The following is a 22,712-nucleotide window of genomic DNA, read 5'->3' as shown; positions in this document are numbered from 1 at the left end:
CTTTAGGGGTTCTGTTTCTTGTGGTGTTGTTCTGGGCCCTGAGACTTCACCTTGCGCATGAGGAGATGGAATTGGCCTTGCTCAGTGCTTCGCTCTAGAGTCCTCACCCTATTTCTGTCACTAGGTCTTCCCATTTTTCTCGTGTTTCGTCCAGTGGGGAGCGTGTCTTTTCTAACAATCATCCGTACAGGCCCCTGCAGTTCCCCCTTCCCAGAATGTCCATATTTCCTCAAGCATTGTGTTTCTCGGGGTCCGTTGGGAAGCTGTCATCTCCTTGCGGAGAATGTTCTTGACCTGTAGATGTTGGAGTTCGTTTCCGCTCGGTAGCTCCAGTCTCTTTGTCAGTTCCTCTACGGTCGCTAGTCTGTCCTCAGTGTAAAAGTCCCTAACCATAAGCATCACCCCCCCACCCCCCGTCTCCACCTCTTAAAGGTGCTGTCAAGCATGGCTGGTGCAAACCTATTGTTGCTGCAGATTGGGGCCATGGTGGACATTTTGGTTAAAGCAAAGTGCTGCCTCATCTGGTTTCAGGTTCTGAGTGTATATATTGTGGTAATCCATGCAAAGGCTTATACAAAGTAATCTATCAAATGGCTCTTGTCCAAAATCATCAAATGTATAGATTTCGCAAATGTAAATCAAGTGAAGCCAAATCAGTTTTATTGATAGGCATTTTTGGTTACAGAATCTATCTTCCATTTAGTGTTAGTATGAACTTCATGGAAAAAATTACACAAACCTAAATTGTCCTTTTCAATCCTGGCTTGTTAAATAGTTTGTTTAGTCTGATGTCAGGATTTGTCAATGGATCAGTTAAGTGTTCTGTTCTCTTATTGCAGGCTTGAGACCCTCCAATCTGCTGAACTTCGTGATTCGGATATTAGGGCCCAAATTTTAGCAGCACCCATCAATCCGTCAGACATCAACATGGTGCAAGGTAATAAGGGACACTGTTTATGAACTTGCAATGCAGTTGAGTTATTTGTGGTTTACAAAATACATACATTTACTGCAATCGTAAATCATAATTATCTTCAACTCCAGATTGAATTTAAAGCATTGGCAAAGAATGTTATTACTGTTTAAAAAGGATCTGATGGAATTATATGGCAGGATCTGACGGCACCTGAAAGGGAAAGATCACTCCGTATTCCAAAACATTAGCCTATTTCTTTTTTTCAATTGCTAGCAGACTTGTGTAGTTTGGCTTTTTCTGGTTTTATTTGATTTCCTGCATTAGTGTTGTCTTAGATCATTTAGAAGTAAGGTGTGCTGCTCAAAGTTACTTGAAGAAACTCCAGTTCACTTGTCGATAAGTACTATACTCCAAGTTAAATGTATTTTAGCCTTTCATGCAATTACATATTTTTCTTCTGAGATTGAAGTATTGGCCTTTCTATGTTGCATATAACAATTGGAGAAAAGTCAGAATTCAGCGACATTATTTTCAAGACAGTAAGTTATGTGGAAATTTAAACAGCTGAAATAAGACTTTGAGCACGTAAAATTTGACAGCAACTTAGAGTTTGCCCTATCAGTGGCCTTGTTAAGACGTTTAAAAGGAGATGCTGGAAATAAGTGTTTCGTATCTGTTCTAACATTTTTACATCAATGAAACTGACCAGGAATTATGCACAACACAAATTTAGATTTGTACCCTGTAATGATCTGTTTTTAAAAAAAATGTACAGTGCTTCCAGATTTTAAAGTACATATAAATTAGGATCAGGAATAACCCACTCAGCTCTTCGAGTCTGCTCCACCATTTCATAAGATCATGACTGATCTGACTTCAACCCCAACTCCACATTCCCACCTATTTCCGATAACTCCCCTTGTTAATCAAGATTCGATCTACATCTGCCTTAAAGTTTTTCAAGGGCTCTTCTTCCTTGCCTTTTGATGGAGAGTCCAAAGTCTCACGGCCCTCTGAAAGAAAACACTTCTCCTCATCTTTGTCCTAGATTGGCGACCCCCTTTTAAAACATGACCCCCTAGCACTAGGTTCTCCCACACGAGAGTAAATGCCTCTCGACATGAACCCTGTCAAGATCCCTCAGGATCATGTATGTTTCAATCATGTCACCTCTTATTCTTCTAAACTCCAGCCATACAAGCCTAGCCTGTTCATCCTTTCCTCTTAAGACATCTCGCCCATTCCATTCCAGGTATTACTATTTTTTTTTGATTTATTTATGGGATCTGGGCATCGCTGGCTAGGCCTGCATTTATGTCCATCCCTAGTTACCCTTCAGAAGCTGATGATGAGCTGCTGCCTTGAATCGCTGTAGTCCGTGAGGTGTGGTTACACCCACAGTGCTGTTAGTTCAGTAGACCTTCTCTCAACTATTTCCAAAACTTGCATCCTTCCTTAAATAAGAAGACCAATACTATACACAGTACTGGAGGCCGCACCAAAGCCCTGTAGAACTGAAGCATAACCTTCCTACCTCTGTTCAATTCCTTTTGCAATTAACAATAACAATCTATTAACTTTCCTAGTAATTCGCTGTCTTTTGTGATTCAGTCACAGGATACACCAATCCCTCTGAATCTTAGAGCTCTACAATCTCTCACCATTGAGATAATATGCTTTTTATGCTTCCAAAATTAACAATTTCACTCTCTCACATTATGCTCCATTTGCCAGGTCTTTGTCCACTCACTTAATTGATCTATTACCCTTTGTAGCCGCCATGTGTCCTCTTTACATCTTGTTATCCTGCGTACCTTTGCATCATCAGAAACAATGCTTCAATCCGTACGTCCAAGTAATTTATATAAATTGTAAAAAGCTGGAACACATCACTTTTTACATCTTCCCAATCAGAAATACATCCATTTGTGCCTACCTTCTGTTTCCTGTTAGCTAGTCTTTTATCCAGGCTAATATGTTGCCCCCCCTACACCATGAACTTTTATTTTTCGGAATAACCTTTGATGTGGCACCTTATCAAATACCTTCTGAATATCTAAATACTGGTTTCCCTTTATCAAAAAACTACAATAAATTGGTGAAACATGATTTCCCTTTCACAAAACTTTGTTGTCTGTGCCTGATACCCTGAATTTTCCCAAGCGCCCTGCCATACTACCTTTATAGCTGCTAACATTTTCCCTTTGACAAATGTTAAGCTAACTGGCTTGTAGTTTCCTGCTTTCTGTCTTCCTGCACTTTTGAATAAAGGAGTTACATGTGCTATTTATCAGTCTAATGCAAGTGTTCCTGAATCCAAGGAATTTTGGAAAATTAAAACCAATGTATTAAGTATTTCACCAGTCACTTCTTTTAAGACGCTCAGGACCCGGCAGCACGGTAGCATGGTGGTTAGCATAAATGCTTCACAGCTCCAGGGTCCCAGGTTCAATTCCCGGCTGGGTCACTGTCTGTGTGGAGTCTGCACGTCCTCCCCGTGTGTGCGTGGGTTTCCTCCGGGTGCTCCGGTTTCCTCCCACAGTCCAAAGATGTGCGGGTTAGGTGGATTGGCCATGCTAAATTGCCTGTAGTGTAAGGTTAATGGGGGGATTGTTGGGTTACGGGTATAGGGTGGATACGTGGGTTTGAGTAGGGTGATCATTGCTCGGCACAACATCGAGGGCCGAAGGGCCTGTTCTGTGCTGTACTGTTCAATAATGTACTGTTCAATTTGCTCAAACCTTTTCTCTGATGGTTTTCCCAAGTTTTTCTCTCCCTTCCATCTTCTGATTTGCTGCTATTTCGGGGATGTGAAAGACCAATGTAAAAAACCTGTTCTATTCATTTGCTATCTCCTTATATTCAATTTTTAATTCCTCAGGTTGACTTTCCATAGGACCAATGCTCATTTTGATATCTTTTCTTTATGAAATAAGGATAGAAACTCTTTATCTATCTGTCTTTATATTTCTACAGTAAGAAGTCTTATAACACCAGGTTAAAGTCCACCAGGTTTGTTTCAAATCACTAGCTTTCGGAGCACAGCTCCTCCCTCAGGTGAATGAAGAGGTAGGTTCCAAAAACATGTATATTGCCAAAGTCAAAGATGCAAGACAATGCTTGGAATGCAGGTAATTAAGTCTTTACAATTCCAGAGAGAGGGGTAACCCCAGGTTAAAGAGGTGTGAATTGTCTCAAGCCAGGACAGTTGGTAGGATTTCGCAAGCCCACACCAGATGGTGGGGGGGTGAATGTAATGCAACATGAATCCAAGGTCCCGATTGAGGCCGTACTCGTGTGCGGAACTTGGCTATAAGTTTCTGTTCGGCGATTCTGTGTTGTCGCGCATCCTGAAGGCCACCTTGGAGAATACTTACCGGAGATCAGAGGCTGAATGCCCTTGATTGCTGAAGTGTTCCCAGACTGGAAAGGAACATTCCTGCTTGGTGAGTGTCACGTGATGTCCGTTCATTCCTTGTCGCAGCGTCTGCATTGTCTCGCCAATGTACCATGCTTCACAGCTCCAGGATCCCAGGTTCGATTCCGGCTTGGGTCACTGTCTGTGCGGAGTCTGCAGATCCTCCCCATGTGGACGTAGGTTTCCTAGGGTGCTCCGGTTTCCTCCCACAGTTCAAAGATGTGCAGGTTAGGTGGATTGGCCATGATAAATTGCCCTTAGTGTCCAAAATTGCGCTGAGTATTGGGTGGGGTTACTGGGTTATGGGGATAGGGTGGAAGTGTTGACCTTGGGTAGGGTGCTCTTTCCAAGAGCCGGTGCAGACTCGATGGGCCGAATGGCCTCCTCCTGCATTGTAATTCTATGATTCTATGCTTCGGGACATCCTTTCCTGCAGCGCATGAGGTAGACAATGTTGGCCGTGTCGCATGAGTATGTACCGCGTACCTGCTGGGTGATGTTCTTGCGTGTAATGGTGGTACCCAGGTCGATGATCTGGCACGTCTTGCAAAGATTGCCATGGCAGGGTTGTGTGGTGTCGTTGTCGCTGTTCTGAAGGCTGGGTAGTTTGCTGCAAACAATGGTTTGTTTGAGGTTGAACAGTTGTTTGAAGGCAAGCAGTGGGGGTGTGGGGATGACCTCAGCAAGATGTCCATCTTTATCGATGACGTGTTGAAGGCTCCGAAGAAGATGTCATAGTTTCTCCGCTCTGGGGAAGTATTGGACGACGAAGGGTACTCTTGTCGGTTGTGTCCCGTGTTTGTCTTCTGAGGTCAGTGTGGATTTTTGCTGTGGCGCATTGGAACTGTCGATCGATGAGTTGAGCGGCATATCCCGTTCGTACGAGAGCATCTGTAGATGTCTGTTACGCTCCTCCTTGTCTGAGCAGATCCTGTGTGTATGGAGGTCTTGTCCGTAGGGGATGGCTTCTTTAATGTGTTTAGGGTGGAAGCTGGAGATATGGAGTATCGTGAGGTTATCCGTGGGCTTGCGGTAAAGCGAAGTGCTGAGGTGACCGTTCTTGATGGAAATGAGTGTGTCCAAGAATGCAACCAATTTTGGAGAGTAGTCCATGGTGAGTCTGGTGGTGGGACGGAACTTAATGATGTCATTGTGTAGTTGTTTCAGTGATTCTTCGCCGTGGGTCCAAAGGAAAAAAATGTCATCCATGTATCTGGTGTGTAACGTTGGTTGAAGGTCCTGTGTGGTGAAGAGGTCTTGTTCAAACTTGTGCATGAAGATGTTGGCATACTTGAGGTGTGAATTTGGTCCCCATGGCTGTTCCGTGTGTCTGGATGAAGAACTTGTTGCCGAAGGTGAAGACATTGTGATCCAGAATGAAGCGGATGAGTTGCACAATTGCGCCTGGAGATTGGCAATTGTCGGTGTTGAGTACTGAGGCCGTTGCAACAATGCCTTCGTCATGGGGGATGCTGGTGTAGAGTGCCGAGACATCCATTGTGACGAGGAATGTTCCTGGTTCAGGTGGTCCATGAGTTCTGAGTTTCTGTAAGAAGTCTGTTGTGTCGCGATAGAAGCTGGACGTTCCTTATACGATGGGTTTCAAGATGCCCTCGATGTAGCCAGAGAGGTTCTCACACAGAGTCCCATTGCCTGATCTGATAGGCTGGCCTGGTGTGCTGTCCGTGGGTATTTTCGGGAGGCAACACTGGGAGTACGTGGGATAAGAGCAGTAGGGTGCTCTGAAGGTCTGGATGCAATGTCTTGATCAGTCTGTTGAGTTGGTGGGTGTGTTCCTTGGTCGGATCTGCGGTAACTGTCTAGTATTCCTGGTTGTTGAGTTGTCAGTACACTACTTTGCCGTAGTCCGCTCTGTTCATTATGCGGTGGCCCCTCCTTTGTCTGCTGGTATGTTGCGGTTGGTCTTGAGAGCGCGGATGGCGTTGTGTTGTGCTTGGGTGACATTCGGGGCTGTCTTGTAAATGCGACTGGTGAATCTGGCATTGACGCGACTCTTGATGGCTTGAGCATACATGTCGAGTCTCGGGCAGCGGCCTTCCGGAGGGGTCCAATTCGACTCTTTGTTCTTCGGTTGCTGCACCGCAGATCTCTCGGTCTGCTGTTCCGGTTCATTGGTTGTCTCATCGGGTTCGCTGCTGGCCTCTTGTGGTCTGTGGAAGAACTCCCGGAGCCTCATTTGCCTGATGAATTCCTCTGTGTCTGCCGCGAGACTGATGGAGTCCATTTTGGTGGTGGTGCAGAAATTGAGCCCTCTGCTGAGGACTTCGATTTTGTCTGGTTGAATGGTGTAGTCCGACAAGTTGACAGTAGATTTCCCTATATTGTTTTCTACTGTGGTACCGGGGTAGGCTTGATTGCTGCTGGTGGTGATGCCAAGTTTCTCAAGCTTCCTGTTCTTGGTGTGCATATAGGTGGCGTAGTACAGTTGTCTCATCTGTTTGGCGGTGTTCCGCAGCTGGTCTGCTGCGTCCTGAGTGCAAGTTGAGAATATGGACTCTATCTTGGTTCCCAAGTTGTGGGTCTGCTGTAGAGCTGGTGTACGAGGTGGTTGAGGAGTGTGAGAGAGGTGCGACAGCAGAGTCTCTCAGCATAGTCTGTGTTGTAGGTCCCGTAGGATGTCCCGGAGCGTGGTGCATTGGCGAGACCATGCAGACGCTGCGACAATGGATGAACGGACATTGCGCAACAATCACCAGGCAGGAATGTTCCCTTCCAGTCGGGGAGCATAGAACATAGAACTGTACAGCACAATGCAGAGCCTTCGGCCCACGATGTTGTGACGAACTAATCTGAAATTAAGATCAAATCAACCTACTCTCAATCATTCTAGAGCACACACATTCTAGTTACCCTTCAGAAGCTGATGATGAGCTGCTGCCTTGAATCGCTGTAGTCCGTGAGGTGTGGTTACACCCACAGTGCTGTTAGTTCAGTAGACCTTCTCTCAACTATTTCCAAAACTTGCATCCTTCCTTAAATAAGAAGACCAATACTATACACAGTACTGGAGGCCGCACCAAAGCCCTGTAGAACTGAAGCATAACCTTCCTACCTCTGTTCAATTCCTTTTGCAATTAACAATAACAATCTATTAACTTTCCTAGTAATTCGCTGTCTTTTGTGATTCAGTCACAGGATACACCAATCCCTCTGAATCTTAGAGCTCTACAATCTCTCACCATTGAGATAATATGCTTTTTATGCTTCCAAAATTAACAATTTCACTCTCTCACATTATGCTCCATTTGCCAGGTCTTTGTCCACTCACTTAATTGATCTATTACCCTTTGTAGCCGCCATGTGTCCTCTTTACATCTTGTTATCCTGCGTACCTTTGCATCATCAGAAACAATGCTTCAATCCGTACGTCCAAGTAATTTATATAAATTGTAAAAAGCTGGAACACATCAGTTTTTACATCTTCCCAATCAGAAATACATCCATTTGTGCCTACCTTCTGTTTCCTGTTAGCTAGTCTTTTATCCAGGCTAATATGTTGCCCCCCCTACACCATGAACTTTTATTTTTCGGAATAACCTTTGATGTGGCACCTTATCAAATACCTTCTGAATATCTAAATACTGGTTTCCCTTTATCAAAAAACTACAATAAATTGGTGAAACATGATTTCCCTTTCACAAAACTTTGTTGTCTGTGCCTGATACCCTGAATTTTCCCAAGCGCCCTGCCATACTACCTTTATAGCTGCTAACATTTTCCCTTTGACAAATGTTAAGCTAACTGGCTTGTAGTTTCCTGCTTTCTGTCTTCCTGCACTTTTGAATAAAGGAGTTACATGTGCTATTTATCAGTCTAATGCAAGTGTTCCTGAATCCAAGGAATTTTGGAAAATTAAAACCAATGTATTAAGTATTTCACCAGTCACTTCTTTTAAGACGCTCAGGACCCGGCAGCACGGTAGCATGGTGGTTAGCATAAATGCTTCACAGCTCCAGGGTCCCAGGTTCAATTCCCGGCTGGGTCACTGTCTGTGTGGAGTCTGCACGTCCTCCCCGTGTGTGCGTGGGTTTCCTCCGGGTGCTCCGGTTTCCTCCCACAGTCCAAAGATGTGCGGGTTAGGTGGATTGGCCATGCTAAATTGCCTGTAGTGTAAGGTTAATGGGGGGATTGTTGGGTTACGGGTATAGGGTGGATACGTGGGTTTGAGTAGGGTGATCATTGCTCGGCACAACATCGAGGGCCGAAGGGCCTGTTCTGTGCTGTACTGTTCAATAATGTACTGTTCAATTTGCTCAAACCTTTTCTCTGATGGTTTTCCCAAGTTTTTCTCTCCCTTCCATCTTCTGATTTGCTGCTATTTCGGGGATGTGAAAGACCAATGTAAAAAACCTGTTCTATTCATTTGCTATCTCCTTATATTCAATTTTTAATTCCTCAGGTTGACTTTCCATAGGACCAATGCTCATTTTGATATCTTTTCTTTATGAAATAAGGATAGAAACTCTTATCTATCTGTCTTTATATTTCTACAGTAAGAAGTCTTATAACACCAGGTTAAAGTCCACCAGGTTTGTTTCAAATCACTAGCTTTCGGAGCACAGCTCCTCCCTCAGGTGAATGAAGAGGTAGGTTCCAAAAACATGTATATTGCCAAAGTCAAAGATGCAAGACAATGCTTGGAATGCAGGTAATTAAGTCTTTACAATTCCAGAGAGAGGGGTAACCCCAGGTTAAAGAGGTGTGAATTGTCTCAAGCCAGGACAGTTGGTAGGATTTCGCAAGCCCACACCAGATGGTGGGGGGGTGAATGTAATGCAACATGAATCCAAGGTCCCGATTGAGGCCGTACTCGTGTGCGGAACTTGGCTATAAGTTTCTGTTCGGCGATTCTGTGTTGTCGCGCATCCTGAAGGCCACCTTGGAGAATACTTACCGGAGATCAGAGGCTGAATGCCCTTGATTGCTGAAGTGTTCCCAGACTGGAAAGGAACATTCCTGCTTGGTGAGTGTCACGTGATGTCCGTTCATTCCTTGTCGCAGCGTCTGCATTGTCTCGCCAATGTACCATGCTTCACAGCTCCAGGATCCCAGGTTCGATTCCGGCTTGGGTCACTGTCTGTGCGGAGTCTGCAGATCCTCCCCATGTGGACGTAGGTTTCCTAGGGTGCTCCGGTTTCCTCCCACAGTTCAAAGATGTGCAGGTTAGGTGGATTGGCCATGATAAATTGCCCTTAGTGTCCAAAATTGCGCTGAGTATTGGGTGGGGTTACTGGGTTATGGGGATAGGGTGGAAGTGTTGACCTTGGGTAGGGTGCTCTTTCCAAGAGCCGGTGCAGACTCGATGGGCCGAATGGCCTCCTCCTGCATTGTAATTCTATGATTCTATGCTTCGGGACATCCTTTCCTGCAGCGCATGAGGTAGACAATGTTGGCCGTGTCGCATGAGTATGTACCGCGTACCTGCTGGGTGATGTTCTTGCGTGTAATGGTGGTACCCAGGTCGATGATCTGGCACGTCTTGCAAAGATTGCCATGGCAGGGTTGTGTGGTGTCGTTGTCGCTGTTCTGAAGGCTGGGTAGTTTGCTGCAAACAATGGTTTGTTTGAGGTTGAACAGTTGTTTGAAGGCAAGCAGTGGGGGTGTGGGGATGACCTCAGCAAGATGTCCATCTTTATCGATGACGTGTTGAAGGCTCCGAAGAAGATGTCATAGTTTCTCCGCTCTGGGGAAGTATTGGACGACGAAGGGTACTCTTGTCGGTTGTGTCCCGTGTTTGTCTTCTGAGGTCAGTGTGGATTTTTGCTGTGGCGCATTGGAACTGTCGATCGATGAGTTGAGCGGCATATCCCGTTCGTACGAGAGCATCTGTAGATGTCTGTTACGCTCCTCCTTGTCTGAGCAGATCCTGTGTGTATGGAGGTCTTGTCCGTAGGGGATGGCTTCTTTAATGTGTTTAGGGTGGAAGCTGGAGATATGGAGTATCGTGAGGTTATCCGTGGGCTTGCGGTAAAGCGAAGTGCTGAGGTGACCGTTCTTGATGGAAATGAGTGTGTCCAAGAATGCAACCAATTTTGGAGAGTAGTCCATGGTGAGTCTGGTGGTGGGACGGAACTTAATGATGTCATTGTGTAGTTGTTTCAGTGATTCTTCGCCGTGGGTCCAAAGGAAAAAAATGTCATCCATGTATCTGGTGTGTAACGTTGGTTGAAGGTCCTGTGTGGTGAAGAGGTCTTGTTCAAACTTGTGCATGAAGATGTTGGCATACTTGAGGTGTGAATTTGGTCCCCATGGCTGTTCCGTGTGTCTGGATGAAGAACTTGTTGCCGAAGGTGAAGACATTGTGATCCAGAATGAAGCGGATGAGTTGCACAATTGCGCCTGGAGATTGGCAATTGTCGGTGTTGAGTACTGAGGCCGTTGCAACAATGCCTTCGTCATGGGGGATGCTGGTGTAGAGTGCCGAGACATCCATTGTGACGAGGAATGTTCCTGGTTCAGGTGGTCCATGAGTTCTGAGTTTCTGTAAGAAGTCTGTTGTGTCGCGATAGAAGCTGGACGTTCCTTATACGATGGGTTTCAAGATGCCCTCGATGTAGCCAGAGAGGTTCTCACACAGAGTCCCATTGCCTGATCTGATAGGCTGGCCTGGTGTGCTGTCCGTGGGTATTTTCGGGAGGCAACACTGGGAGTACGTGGGATAAGAGCAGTAGGGTGCTCTGAAGGTCTGGATGCAATGTCTTGATCAGTCTGTTGAGTTGGTGGGTGTGTTCCTTGGTCGGATCTGCGGTAACTGTCTAGTATTCCTGGTTGTTGAGTTGTCAGTACACTACTTTGCCGTAGTCCGCTCTGTTCATTATGCGGTGGCCCCTCCTTTGTCTGCTGGTATGTTGCGGTTGGTCTTGAGAGCGCGGATGGCGTTGTGTTGTGCTTGGGTGACATTCGGGGCTGTCTTGTAAATGCGACTGGTGAATCTGGCATTGACGCGACTCTTGATGGCTTGAGCATACATGTCGAGTCTCGGGCAGCGGCCTTCCGGAGGGGTCCAATTCGACTCTTTGTTCTTCGGTTGCTGCACCGCAGATCTCTCGGTCTGCTGTTCCGGTTCATTGGTTGTCTCATCGGGTTCGCTGCTGGCCTCTTGTGGTCTGTGGAAGAACTCCCGGAGCCTCATTTGCCTGATGAATTCCTCTGTGTCTGCCGCGAGACTGATGGAGTCCATTTTGGTGGTGGTGCAGAAATTGAGCCCTCTGCTGAGGACTTCGATTTTGTCTGGTTGAATGGTGTAGTCCGACAAGTTGACAGTAGATTTCCCTATATTGTTTTCTACTGTGGTACCGGGGTAGGCTTGATTGCTGCTGGTGGTGATGCCAAGTTTCTCAAGCTTCCTGTTCTTGGTGTGCATATAGGTGGCGTAGTACAGTTGTCTCATCTGTTTGGCGGTGTTCCGCAGCTGGTCTGCTGCGTCCTGAGTGCAAGTTGAGAATATGGACTCTATCTTGGTTCCCAAGTTGTGGGTCTGCTGTAGAGCTGGTGTACGAGGTGGTTGAGGAGTGTGAGAGAGGTGCGACAGCAGAGTCTCTCAGCATAGTCTGTGTTGTAGGTCCCGTAGGATGTCCCGGAGCGTGGTGCATTGGCGAGACCATGCAGACGCTGCGACAATGGATGAACGGACATTGCGCAACAATCACCAGGCAGGAATGTTCCCTTCCAGTCGGGGAGCATAGAACATAGAACTGTACAGCACAATGCAGAGCCTTCGGCCCACGATGTTGTGACGAACTAATCTGAAATTAAGATCAAATCAACCTACTCTCAATCATTCTAGAGCACACACATTCTAGTTACCCTTCAGAAGCTGATGATGAGCTGCTGCCTTGAATCGCTGTAGTCCGTGAGGTGTGGTTACACCCACAGTGCTGTTAGTTCAGTAGACCTTCTCTCAACTATTTCCAAAACTTGCATCCTTCCTTAAATAAGAAGACCAATACTATACACAGTACTGGAGGCCGCACCAAAGCCCTGTAGAACTGAAGCATAACCTTCCTACCTCTGTTCAATTCCTTTTGCAATTAACAATAACAATCTATTAACTTTCCTAGTAATTCGCTGTCTTTTGTGATTCAGTCACAGGATACACCAATCCCTCTGAATCTTAGAGCTCTACAATCTCTCACCATTGAGATAATATGCTTTTTATGCTTCCAAAATTAACAATTTCACTCTCTCACATTATGCTCCATTTGCCAGGTCTTTGTCCACTCACTTAATTGATCTATTACCCTTTGTAGCCGCCATGTGTCCTCTTTACATCTTGTTATCCTGCGTACCTTTGCATCATCAGAAACAATGCTTCAATCCGTACGTCCAAGTAATTTATATAAATTGTAAAAAGCTGGAACACATCACTTTTTACATCTTCCCAATCAGAAATACATCCATTTGTGCCTACCTTCTGTTTCCTGTTAGCTAGTCTTTTATCCAGGCTAATATGTTGCCCCCCCTACACCATGAACTTTTATTTTTCGGAATAACCTTTGATGTGGCACCTTATCAAATACCTTCTGAATATCTAAATACTGGTTTCCCTTTATCAAAAAACTACAATAAATTGGTGAAACATGATTTCCCTTTCACAAAACTTTGTTGTCTGTGCCTGATACCCTGAATTTTCCCAAGCGCCCTGCCATACTACCTTTATAGCTGCTAACATTTTCCCTTTGACAAATGTTAAGCTAACTGGCTTGTAGTTTCCTGCTTTCTGTCTTCCTGCACTTTTGAATAAAGGAGTTACATGTGCTATTTATCAGTCTAATGCAAGTGTTCCTGAATCCAAGGAATTTTGGAAAATTAAAACCAATGTATTAAGTATTTCACCAGTCACTTCTTTTAAGACGCTCAGGACCCGGCAGCACGGTAGCATGGTGGTTAGCATAAATGCTTCACAGCTCCAGGGTCCCAGGTTCAATTCCCGGCTGGGTCACTGTCTGTGTGGAGTCTGCACGTCCTCCCCGTGTGTGCGTGGGTTTCCTCCGGGTGCTCCGGTTTCCTCCCACAGTCCAAAGATGTGCGGGTTAGGTGGATTGGCCATGCTAAATTGCCTGTAGTGTAAGGTTAATGGGGGGATTGTTGGGTTACGGGTATAGGGTGGATACGTGGGTTTGAGTAGGGTGATCATTGCTCGGCACAACATCGAGGGCCGAAGGGCCTGTTCTGTGCTGTACTGTTCAATAATGTACTGTTCAATTTGCTCAAACCTTTTCTCTGATGGTTTTCCCAAGTTTTTCTCTCCCTTCCATCTTCTGATTTGCTGCTATTTCGGGGATGTGAAAGACCAATGTAAAAAACCTGTTCTATTCATTTGCTATCTCCTTATATTCAATTTTTAATTCCTCAGGTTGACTTTCCATAGGACCAATGCTCATTTTGATATCTTTTCTTTATGAAATAAGGATAGAAACTCTTTATCTATCTGTCTTTATATTTCTACAGTAAGAAGTCTTATAACACCAGGTTAAAGTCCACCAGGTTTGTTTCAAATCACTAGCTTTCGGAGCACAGCTCCTCCCTCAGGTGAATGAAGAGGTAGGTTCCAAAAACATGTATATTGCCAAAGTCAAAGATGCAAGACAATGCTTGGAATGCAGGTAATTAAGTCTTTACAATTCCAGAGAGAGGGGTAACCCCAGGTTAAAGAGGTGTGAATTGTCTCAAGCCAGGACAGTTGGTAGGATTTCGCAAGCCCACACCAGATGGTGGGGGGGTGAATGTAATGCAACATGAATCCAAGGTCCCGATTGAGGCCGTACTCGTGTGCGGAACTTGGCTATAAGTTTCTGTTCGGCGATTCTGTGTTGTCGCGCATCCTGAAGGCCACCTTGGAGAATACTTACCGGAGATCAGAGGCTGAATGCCCTTGATTGCTGAAGTGTTCCCAGACTGGAAAGGAACATTCCTGCTTGGTGAGTGTCACGTGATGTCCGTTCATTCCTTGTCGCAGCGTCTGCATTGTCTCGCCAATGTACCATGCTTCACAGCTCCAGGATCCCAGGTTCGATTCCGGCTTGGGTCACTGTCTGTGCGGAGTCTGCAGATCCTCCCCATGTGGACGTAGGTTTCCTAGGGTGCTCCGGTTTCCTCCCACAGTTCAAAGATGTGCAGGTTAGGTGGATTGGCCATGATAAATTGCCCTTAGTGTCCAAAATTGCGCTGAGTATTGGGTGGGGTTACTGGGTTATGGGGATAGGGTGGAAGTGTTGACCTTGGGTAGGGTGCTCTTTCCAAGAGCCGGTGCAGACTCGATGGGCCGAATGGCCTCCTCCTGCATTGTAATTCTATGATTCTATGCTTCGGGACATCCTTTCCTGCAGCGCATGAGGTAGACAATGTTGGCCGTGTCGCATGAGTATGTACCGCGTACCTGCTGGGTGATGTTCTTGCGTGTAATGGTGGTACCCAGGTCGATGATCTGGCACGTCTTGCAAAGATTGCCATGGCAGGGTTGTGTGGTGTCGTTGTCGCTGTTCTGAAGGCTGGGTAGTTTGCTGCAAACAATGGTTTGTTTGAGGTTGAACAGTTGTTTGAAGGCAAGCAGTGGGGGTGTGGGGATGACCTCAGCAAGATGTCCATCTTTATCGATGACGTGTTGAAGGCTCCGAAGAAGATGTCATAGTTTCTCCGCTCTGGGGAAGTATTGGACGACGAAGGGTACTCTTGTCGGTTGTGTCCCGTGTTTGTCTTCTGAGGTCAGTGTGGATTTTTGCTGTGGCGCATTGGAACTGTCGATCGATGAGTTGAGCGGCATATCCCGTTCGTACGAGAGCATCTGTAGATGTCTGTTACGCTCCTCCTTGTCTGAGCAGATCCTGTGTGTATGGAGGTCTTGTCCGTAGGGGATGGCTTCTTTAATGTGTTTAGGGTGGAAGCTGGAGATATGGAGTATCGTGAGGTTATCCGTGGGCTTGCGGTAAAGCGAAGTGCTGAGGTGACCGTTCTTGATGGAAATGAGTGTGTCCAAGAATGCAACCAATTTTGGAGAGTAGTCCATGGTGAGTCTGGTGGTGGGACGGAACTTAATGATGTCATTGTGTAGTTGTTTCAGTGATTCTTCGCCGTGGGTCCAAAGGAAAAAAATGTCATCCATGTATCTGGTGTGTAACGTTGGTTGAAGGTCCTGTGTGGTGAAGAGGTCTTGTTCAAACTTGTGCATGAAGATGTTGGCATACTTGAGGTGTGAATTTGGTCCCCATGGCTGTTCCGTGTGTCTGGATGAAGAACTTGTTGCCGAAGGTGAAGACATTGTGATCCAGAATGAAGCGGATGAGTTGCACAATTGCGCCTGGAGATTGGCAATTGTCGGTGTTGAGTACTGAGGCCGTTGCAACAATGCCTTCGTCATGGGGGATGCTGGTGTAGAGTGCCGAGACATCCATTGTGACGAGGAATGTTCCTGGTTCAGGTGGTCCATGAGTTCTGAGTTTCTGTAAGAAGTCTGTTGTGTCGCGATAGAAGCTGGACGTTCCTTATACGATGGGTTTCAAGATGCCCTCGATGTAGCCAGAGAGGTTCTCACACAGAGTCCCATTGCCTGATCTGATAGGCTGGCCTGGTGTGCTGTCCGTGGGTATTTTCGGGAGGCAACACTGGGAGTACGTGGGATAAGAGCAGTAGGGTGCTCTGAAGGTCTGGATGCAATGTCTTGATCAGTCTGTTGAGTTGGTGGGTGTGTTCCTTGGTCGGATCTGCGGTAACTGTCTAGTATTCCTGGTTGTTGAGTTGTCAGTACACTACTTTGCCGTAGTCCGCTCTGTTCATTATGCGGTGGCCCCTCCTTTGTCTGCTGGTATGTTGCGGTTGGTCTTGAGAGCGCGGATGGCGTTGTGTTGTGCTTGGGTGACATTCGGGGCTGTCTTGTAAATGCGACTGGTGAATCTGGCATTGACGCGACTCTTGATGGCTTGAGCATACATGTCGAGTCTCGGGCAGCGGCCTTCCGGAGGGGTCCAATTCGACTCTTTGTTCTTCGGTTGCTGCACCGCAGATCTCTCGGTCTGCTGTTCCGGTTCATTGGTTGTCTCATCGGGTTCGCTGCTGGCCTCTTGTGGTCTGTGGAAGAACTCCCGGAGCCTCATTTGCCTGATGAATTCCTCTGTGTCTGCCGCGAGACTGATGGAGTCCATTTTGGTGGTGGTGCAGAAATTGAGCCCTCTGCTGAGGACTTCGATTTTGTCTGGTTGAATGGTGTAGTCCGACAAGTTGACAGTAGATTTCCCTATATTGTTTTCTACTGTGGTACCGGGGTAGGCTTGATTGCTGCTGGTGGTGATGCCAAGTTTCTCAAGCTTCCTGTTCTTGGTGTGCATATAGGTGGCGTAGTACAGTTGTCTCATCTGTTTGGCGGTGTTCCGCAGCTGGTCTGCTGCGTCCTGAGTGCAAGTTGAGAATATGGACTCTATCTTGGTTCCCAAGTTGTGGGTCTGCTGTAGAGCTGGTGTACGAGGTGGTTGAGGAGTGTGAGAGAGGTGCGACAGCAGAGTCTCTCAGCATAGTCTGTGTTGTAGGTCCCGTAGGATGTCCCGGAGCGTGGTGCATTGGCGAGACCATGCAGACGCTGCGACAATGGATGAACGGACATTGCGCAACAATCACCAGGCAGGAATGTTCCCTTCCAGTCGGGGAGCATAGAACATAGAACTGTACAGCACAATGCAGAGCCTTCGGCCCACGATGTTGTGACGAACTAATCTGAAATTAAGATCAAATCAACCTACTCTCAATCATTCTAGAGCACTCCATATGCCTATCCAATAACCGCTTGAAAGTTCCTAAAGTGTCCAACTCCACTACCACTTCAGCAGTCAAGGGCATTCAGCCTCTGATCTCCGGGTAAGCCTTCTCCATGGCTGCCTTCAGGACGCGCGACAACGCAGAATCGCTGAACAGAAACTTATAGCCAAGTTCCGCACACATGAGTATGGCCTCAACCGGGACCTTGGCTTCATGTCTCATTACATTCACCCCGCACCATCTGGCCTGGGCTTGCAAAATCCTACCAACTGTCCTGCCTTGAGACAATTCACACCACTTTAATTTGGGATTACCCCTCTCTCTGGATCTGTAAAGACTTAATTACCTGCAAATGCTCGCATTCAAAGCATTGTCTTGCACCTTTGACTTTGTCTATATGTATGTTTCTGGAACCTACCTCTTCATTCACCTGAGGAAGGAGCAGTGCTCCAAAAGCTAGTGATTTGAAATAAACCTGTTGGACTTTAACCTGGTGTTGTAAGACTTCTTACTATGCTCGCCTCAGTCCAACACTGACATCTCCACATCATTTCTATTCTATGATGCGGAGATGCCGGCGTTGGACTGGGGTGAGCTTTTGGAGCACTGCTTCCTCAGCTTTCTCTTATACTCTAATTTTTCCTTCCTTTTGGCCAGTATTTGCAGTTTTTATGTTATGTCTACTCTTCTGACCTGCCATACATCTTTGCTAAAAGGTAATTATAGGCTTTTTAGTTTGATACTACCATTAGCGTTTTTAGTTAGCCATGGATGATCAGTCCCCCCCTTGGAATCTTTCTTTCTCATTGGAACGTGTCTATTCTGTATTATCCCCTTAAATGTTTAGCTCAGTTTGCTGGACAGTTGGTTCGTGATGCATAGTGAGACCAATGGCGTGGGTTCAATTCCCGTACAAGCTGAAGTTATTCATGAAGGCTCTGCCTTCTCAACCATGCTCCTCTCTGGAGATGTGATGACCCTCAGATTAAATCACCACTACTCCCACTCAAAGGAGAAAGCAGCCTATGGTCATCTGGGACTACGGTGACTTTACTTACTATTAGGGTGTGTGTACACCACTCCAGAAATGACCTTTATCATTTCTCTTCCCTCCCCAAACCACTTCAACATCTTGGTTCCCTTATCCCTATTATGCTAATAACATAATTAATTAATGGAGCCACTCCACCCCTCCACCTTTTCCGAGCTTCCTGCCTTTTCTAAATGTCACATATCCTTCAATATTCAGGTCCTGATCTATGTTATCCTGTAGCCATGACTCTAATGGCTATTCGATCATACTTATTTATTTCTATGTGCGCTATCAGTTCATCTGGTTTAGTTTGAATGCTACATGCATTCAAATACAGAGCCTTTAGTTTCGTCCTTTTATTATTTTCATAACCTCTAGCCTCATCTGCTGATTTACTTTTAGATTTGTATTCCCAATACTCGCTATCGTTTCCTGGCATGGTCTATCATTGCCCACATTATTACCGTTCTTGCTTGCCTTGTCTCCACTCTGATTTGCCACGTATTCCCAAATTTAATCCCATACCCCCACTATTTAGTTTAAAATGTTCTCTACTTCCCTAGTTATGCAGCTCAGTAGAACACTGGCCCCAGCATAATTCAGGTGTAGACAGTCCCAATGGTATAGATCGCACTTTCCCCAGTACTGCTGCTGCCAATGCCCCACGAACCGGAAACCACTTCTCCCACACTAGGCTTTGAGCCACGCACTCATCGCTCTAATCTGATTTGTCCTATTCCAATTTGCACGTGGCCCTGGTAATAATTCAGAAATTATTACTGCTTGAGCTGCTTAATTTAGTTCCGAGCTTTTCATTCTCTTTATGCTGAACCTCTTTCCTATTTCTACCCATGTCGTTGGTACCAGATGGACAGCAACAACTGTATCATTTCCCCTTCCACTGCAAGCTCCTCTCCAACCCTGAGCAGATGTCCCGAACCCTGGCATCACAGCCGTCTGGACTGTTGTTTATTGTTGCAGAGAGCAATGTCAATACCCCTCACTGTATTTCCCCCGATGACCACTATATTCCTTTTTGCTCCACCCACTTGAATGGCTTCCTGTACCACAGTGCCATGGCCAGTCAGTTGGATTGGATTGGATTTGTTTATTGTCATATGTACCGAGGTACAGTGAAAAGTATTGTTCTGCATACACTTCAGACAGATCATTCCAGACATGAAAAGAAAATACATAGGGCAAACATAAAATACATAATGTAAATACACAGACAAAGGCATCGGGTGAAGCATACAGGGATGTAGTACTGTAAAGATCTTCGAATTTGTGAAATTTATTCAATTTATGGTTACCGGTTGTTCTTGAGACATTGCTGAAACTCAGTAGAAATTCAAGTTTAAAAACTTGTCAGGTGCAAATAAGAATTGTTTTATTTGAAGTTCATTGGTTACAACTTGAATTTCATTTAAAAGGTAGTTTGTAGACAATTTGATTTTCTTCAAAGAATCACAGGAATTATCTTCTGAGACAATAGCCTGAACACAACTTTAAAAGTCAAAGTCTGAAGTCAAAGTATGAAAATGAAATAGGAATACAGAACTCTTTTCTAATTCTCTTCCTTTACTTTCTCTCTCTCTCTCTTTCTGTCTTTCTTCTCTTTGTCTCTTTCCTGTCTCTTTCCCTTTGTCTCTTTCTGTCTCTTTCTTCTCTTTCTCTTCTTCTCTTTCTTTCTTTCTTTCTAAAATGGTGGCCAAATCATCCATGGATATACTATTTCATATCTGTCTTAAGCGATCCGATCACACCCCAATATAATCCTAATTGGTTTAAGTTTATACTCAAAACACATTTGATTTGATAACAAGCCGTCCATCTTCACGATGTAACGTTACTTCCAATTGTTGCTTATCTGCAACAATGGAGACGTTATGTCATCTCATCATACTATAATTCCGAAAATATAATTGAAACTGTTTTTTGACACAGTCTAAAATGTTTCGGCTTGCATACGTTATGGAATGTGGTTCAGGCTGTTATCACAAGTGGCCTGAAATCAGAACAATGGAGCCTTTAATGCTTCCACCTTATTGCCATGGGATTCAGCCCCTGTCCTTGAAAAAACGTGATGTTTTTATCAGTGGTTCTGTGTTTTCCAAACTCATGACTGAGTTTGGAAATTGTATGTTTCTTTCATTTTAAAACTGGGAATTAATATTTATGCTTTAACAGCTTTTTTTTAACCTATATTAAGTGTATTTAAAATACCTGACTTCTACAAGTACTATTCAGTAGAGAAGATGTGTGAAGAGATCAGATCAGTCCGTAAGTGGGTCGTTTACGAATCTAGTAACAGCTTTTGGGGGAAGAATCCGTTTGTGCATGTTCTCAAACTTCGTATCCCCTGCCCGATGGAAGAAGTTGGAAGAGTAAATAAACTGGGTGGGAGGGGTCTTTGATTATGTTGCCCGCTTTCCCAAGCCAGCGGGAGGTGTGGACAGAGTCAATGGATGGGAGGCGAGTTTGTGTGATGGACTGGGCGATGTTCACGAGTCTCTGTCGTTTCTTACGGTCTTGGGCCGAGCAGTAGCCATACCAGGCCGTGATGCAACCAGATAGGATGCTTTCTCTGGTACAACGGTAAAGGTTGGTAAGAGTCAATGTCGACATGCTGAATTCCCATAGTTTCCTGAGGAAGTATAGGTGCTGTTGCGCTTTCTTGGTCGTAGCGTCAATGTGGGTGGACCAGGACAGATTGTTAGTGATGACACTTAGGAATTTGAAACTGTCAACCATCTCCACCTCAGCCCCATTGACACGCACAGGGGCGTGGACGACACTTTGCTTCCTGAAGTCAATGACCAGCTCTTTAATTTTGCTGACATTGAGCGAGAGATTTTTGTCGTTACACCACTTCACTAGGTTCTCTATCTCCCTCCTGTATTCTGACACATCCTTGTTAAAGATCCGTCCCACTACAGTTGTGTCGTCAGCAAACTTATAGATGGAGTTGGAGCCAAATTTTGCCATGCAGTCGTGTGTATACAGGGAGTATAATAGGGGACTAAGTACGTAGCCTTGTGGGGCTCTGGTATTGAGGACTATTGTGGAGGAGGTATTGTTTATGTTTGCTGATTGTGGTCTATGGGTCAGAAAGTCGAGGATACAGTTGCAGAGTGAGGAGCGAAGTTATGGAGCTTTGATATGAGCTTGGCTGCGATTATGGTGTTGAAATTTAATGTACCCAATTCATTTTTTCCAATTGAGGGGCAATTTAGCCTGGCCAATCCACCTACCCTGCACATCTTTGAGTTATGGGGGAGAGACCGACGCAGACAGGGAGAATGTGCAAACTCTCACACCAACAGTGACCCGGGGTCGGAATCGAACCCGGATCCTCGGAGCCATGAGGCAGCAGTGCTAACCACTGCACCACCGTGCCTCCCATCCTTCTCACTATTAACCAACCAACCAATTTCGTACCATCTGTGAACTTATTAATCAATCCTCTTACCTTCAGTCTGAATCATTTATATAAACCACAAACAGCAAGTGCCCAAACACTGATCCCTGTGGAACCCCACTGCATACAGGCTTCCAGTCAGAAAAACACACCTCGCTTTCTGCCATTCAACAATGTCCTTCATTTGTGTATCTGAACAATATAATTAAAAAATAAAAAATTTGAGTGCCCAGTTCTTTTTTCCACTTACGGGGCAGTTTTAGCGTGGCCAATCCACCTACCCTGCACATCGCTGGGTTGTGGAACGAAACCCATGCAAACACGGGAAAATGTGCAAACTCCACTCAGACAGTGACCCAGAGCCGGGATCGAACCTGGGATCTCGGCGCAGTGCTAACCACTGCGCCACCGTGCTGCCCTCCGATCAATATAACTATCAAACCATTAACAGATTGCCCTTTCAAGAATAACTTTATTACACACACATTTCAAAACAAATTGAAGAGAAAGAAAATGGGGCTGGATTCTCCATAGCCTGACGCCGAAATCGGGATCGGGCGGAGAATGGATTCCGACGCCGGAATTGGGGCAGGTGGCGGTTTGTAATGCTCCGCCCTCTCCAAACCGGCGTCATCAGGGCGCACGCAGTCGCAAAGCCGCTTGCTGGTCATCGGCCGGCCGGCCCGCGATGCGCCGTCCCCGATAGGCCGAGTTCCCGACAGTGAGCACGTGGTCTCAGCGGTCGGAAACCGGTGTACCGGCTGTGGACTGTTCAGCACCGCCACAATCATCCGGGATCCGTGCCGCTGGCCGGGGGGGCTTTTGCTCGGGGTGGGGAGACTGGTGGGAGGTGGCCAGTGTGTGGGCTGTGGGGTCGGGGTGGGCGGGTTAGGGTTCCAGCACGTCGCCATGTTTGCCGGCGCATGCCTTCAGCCTTGCGCATGAGCGGCCCGGGACCCAGCCGTTTTCACGTGATCCGCGAAGGGTTCACGTGCTAGCTCCTCACCAGCACCGGAATCGGTGAGGGGTTCACGCTGATTTTCCTGTTGTGAACCACCCGCGGATTCTCCATCAGCACCGGCACTTAGCCGCTGGAACGGAGAATTCTGCCCATTATTTTTCCCTCTCTCATATAACCCATCGTAATACAGAATGTCCA

General features: G+C 46.0%; 1 protein-coding gene across 9 annotated transcripts in view; it reads left to right on the top strand.

Moving 5' to 3' along the window:
• Positions 1-22,712, top strand: part of mecr (mitochondrial trans-2-enoyl-CoA reductase) — a 361,687-nt gene that overhangs the window by 5,064 nt on the left and 333,911 nt on the right. For all 9 annotated transcript variants that reach the window (XR_005460537.1, XM_038796363.1, XM_038796367.1 and 6 more), the window contains one exon: positions 840-937. Coding sequence is in view for 8 of the 9 variants with exons in the window: in XM_038796363.1 (XP_038652291.1) it covers positions 840-937 (98 nt within the window). In the remaining variant the exon portion in view is untranslated. The remainder of the gene's footprint in view (positions 1-839; positions 938-22,712) is intronic.

Source organism: Scyliorhinus canicula, chromosome 1 (genome assembly GCF_902713615.1).
Source record: "Scyliorhinus canicula chromosome 1, sScyCan1.1, whole genome shotgun sequence".
In the NCBI taxonomy this organism is placed as follows: Eukaryota; Metazoa; Chordata; class Chondrichthyes; order Carcharhiniformes; family Scyliorhinidae; genus Scyliorhinus; species Scyliorhinus canicula.
The sequence above is the reverse complement of the archived record's forward strand: the minus strand, read 5'-3'. Positions and strand labels throughout refer to the sequence as shown.